The 2862-nt window shown below is 58.0% G+C and overlaps 1 protein-coding gene across 1 annotated transcript in view; it reads left to right on the forward strand.

The window, feature by feature from the left end:
• Positions 1 to 2862, forward strand: part of CELSR1 (cadherin EGF LAG seven-pass G-type receptor 1) — a gene marked incomplete at its 5' end in the record, with an annotated part of 155990 nt that overhangs the window by 123423 nt on the left and 29705 nt on the right. Inside the window, 2 exon segments of the mRNA XM_006164654.3 lie at positions 2788 to 2857; positions 2859 to 2862. The exon segment at positions 2859 to 2862 is cut by the window's right edge and continues 122 nt beyond it. Of these exon segments, the coding sequence (XP_006164716.1) occupies positions 2788 to 2857; positions 2859 to 2862 (74 nt within the window).

Here is a 2862-nt window from a genome sequence, read left to right on the forward strand (position 1 = left end):
CCAAGGAGCAAAGGGGGGGCAAGTCTGTCCACGGTCCTCTCTCACATGCCCTGGGATGGGGGCCGACCTGGAGGCTGCAGGCAGGACTCTGTCCCCTCTCGAGAGGCAGCCTCAGCTGGAGTGCTGGGGAGGTGGCAGTAGCCCTCCTCTGAAGAGAGTGGCCGGGGTGGAGGGGGTCCCTCACCCACACAAGAGCCACCTCCCTGTCTGGCCCCAATGCCAGGATCACTTCACAGAGTGAGTGTCCCTGACCAGTGGTGTTAACCAGCCAAGTGGGAAAGCCAAGTATCGTTAGCCAGGCTCAGTATTGCTAACCACACTGAGTGCTGCTAACCAGCGTCATTAACCAGGCTGAGTGCTGCTAACCAGCGTCGTTAACCACGCTGAGTGCCGCTAACCAGTGTCGTTAACCAGGCTGAGTGCTGCTAACCAGTGTCATTAATCACAGAGAGCTGTTAGCCAGGCTGTGTCTCTGACCAGGGCTGCCTTTGCCCGAGGGCTGTTAGTCCGTGGTACTAAGCGGGGGCCCAAGCGGGGCAGGATGGAAGCGGGTGCCTGTGAGCCCTGCGGCGGGCAGTGAGCTGGCAGTGACCTATGGGGTCAGCAGCTGTGTGCTCCCTCCCCAGGGTGGGCAACGAGACCAACCCCACTGCATGCCAACCTGTGGGCCTGGAGCCTGGTGCCTGTCCCTCTCCTGTCCCTCCCAGGACCTACCTAGTAGGTAGCCAGGGGACATTCTGAGGTTGAAAACATGGGTGCTACTGGCTGTGTGGACCTCCTAGGGGAGCGGGGATTGTGGTGGTGTCATAAGCTCCCAGCAGCCTCTGCCTGAGACATCGCACAATGGAGCGATAGGGAAGACCTGTCAGGGCCAGGCCCTGCAAAACAGTGCCCCCAGCTGTGTTGGCCCCGGCCCACCTCTCATGGGAAGTTACCTTTTAAAGCAGGGCCCCCAGCACTGGTGTTTGTACCTGCCCATCAGTGCAAGAGATTTTAAGCTATACATCCCAAAATATGTGTGCTTACATCCGGGGCTAACACGTGACCCTGCACACACCTGCCTGCACCACATACAACAGGAAGCATGCCCGTGCCTTACGTGGCGCCAAGGTCTGGGACACAGACGTCACCCAGAGAGAACCTGCCGCGTGTCCTGCAGGGCTGGGGACCACAGCACTGGGCAGCAAGGTCAGCCAGCGCTCATGGGACAGCTGTGGCCTTCATTCGTTCATCTGTGATTTGTGCACACTTGCGGGGGAGACGGGGCGGAGAAAGCACCCCCGGGGCTGCATTGCTGCAGTTCCTCTCCTCCGTCTCCCTCCTTTGGGGATTTTGGGCACAAACGTACACACACTCATCGTGTTTTTCAAGCCACTGAGGCTGGGATTCGAACCACATGGACAGCCACGTGGGGGCTGGCTGCCTTAACTACTGTCGCACAGGCTAGCCTGCCTGATGCTCCCACCTGTCTGACCGTGATGCGAGTCCCAGACCCGCGGCTTGCCTTCTCGCTCCCCCTGTCTGTCTGTCTCTGGTCAAATTGAAGAATGGCAGTAAATAAAATTAAGTGATTCCTTTTTAAAAAAAAAAATTGTGGCGATGGGCCAGCAGGTGGCATGGTGCTTAAGGTGCTGGCTCCCCCCATGGTCAACTGAGGTTCCTGGACCTGGTGGCTGGCTTTCTTACTTTCCCTTTCTCTCTCTGGTCAAATAAAAAATAATAATAAAATAATTCTTTAAAAAAAAATTGTGGTGAAAAGGCCAGCCTTTGTCGTGGTGGTCCAGGCAGCTGAATCTCACGTGACTGATTGTGTGGTTCCAGGCCCAGACCCCGCAGCTTGAGAAACACCCGGCGTGCGTGTGTGAGTGCCCAATCCCTAGAGGAGGCCGGAGGGTGAGGGGCTTGCCGTGGCCGGTCCCCAGGGGAAGTGCTCGCTCACTTTTTGTCTCTCTCTGGCAAGTGCATGCACCCACTGGCAAAATTTTTAATTGTGTTGAAATACACATACCATAAAGTTACCTACTGTCTTTGCCACCGAACGTATGGCTCAGTGTGGCCACACGGGCGCGCGGCTGTGAAGTCCCTGTCCACAGGTCGTCACCAACGCCGTCTCCTCTTTCTCCCTGTCCCCCCTGGGAGCCCCACTCTGCCTTCCATCCCCAGGGGTGTGACTGTTCTGGAGACCTATATACACGGGACCACAGCACTTGTCACTTGTCCCGTGTCACGGCTCATCTCGCTGAGCACACTGTGTTCGGGCTTCATTCGTGTGACAGTGCATGGGAGGTTGTCTTTCCTTTTTATTTTTTAAACTTAGTTATGTTTTTTATTATTATTTTAACGTGCCATAGGGCACATGCACTCACCAGAGAGGGGGTAGGGTGGGAAAGCAGACCACCAGGCCCAGGACTCGCGCCACAGTCAGCCACGTGGGAGTCCAGTGCCTTCAGCACTACGCCACCTGCTGGCCCTTGCCCTTCCTTCTGAAGGCTCAGCGTGTTCCACGTACGAGGGACCACGCTTAGCCACTCAGCCACCGACGGCCGCGGGGCTCCGTCCACCCCTGGCTGGCAGACCTGCTGGAGCAGGAGTGTGTCCTCGCCCGGCCCTCCTCAGTGTGTCCCAATGGGACTGTCAGGTCACAGGTGAGGTTCCATTTTCCGCACACCCACCTGCTCTTCCCACAGGGCGCTCATCCACTTTCAGGAGGCACCTGCCGGCGTTGAAGTGACCGGGGGGCACTCGTGTCCCTGCCGCCCTCACCTTTGTGTCTGTGTCACATTGCAGAGGGCCCCGCAGGGAGGCCGGCCAGCCGGAAGGCCACCTTGCAGACGGCGCGCCCGAGGCCTGGTGCCGAGGGAG

The sequence above is a fragment of the Tupaia chinensis genome, unplaced genomic scaffold, assembly GCF_000334495.1.
Source record: "Tupaia chinensis unplaced genomic scaffold, TupChi_1.0 Scaffold143651_1, whole genome shotgun sequence".
In the NCBI taxonomy this organism is placed as follows: domain Eukaryota; kingdom Metazoa; phylum Chordata; class Mammalia; order Scandentia; family Tupaiidae; genus Tupaia; species Tupaia belangeri.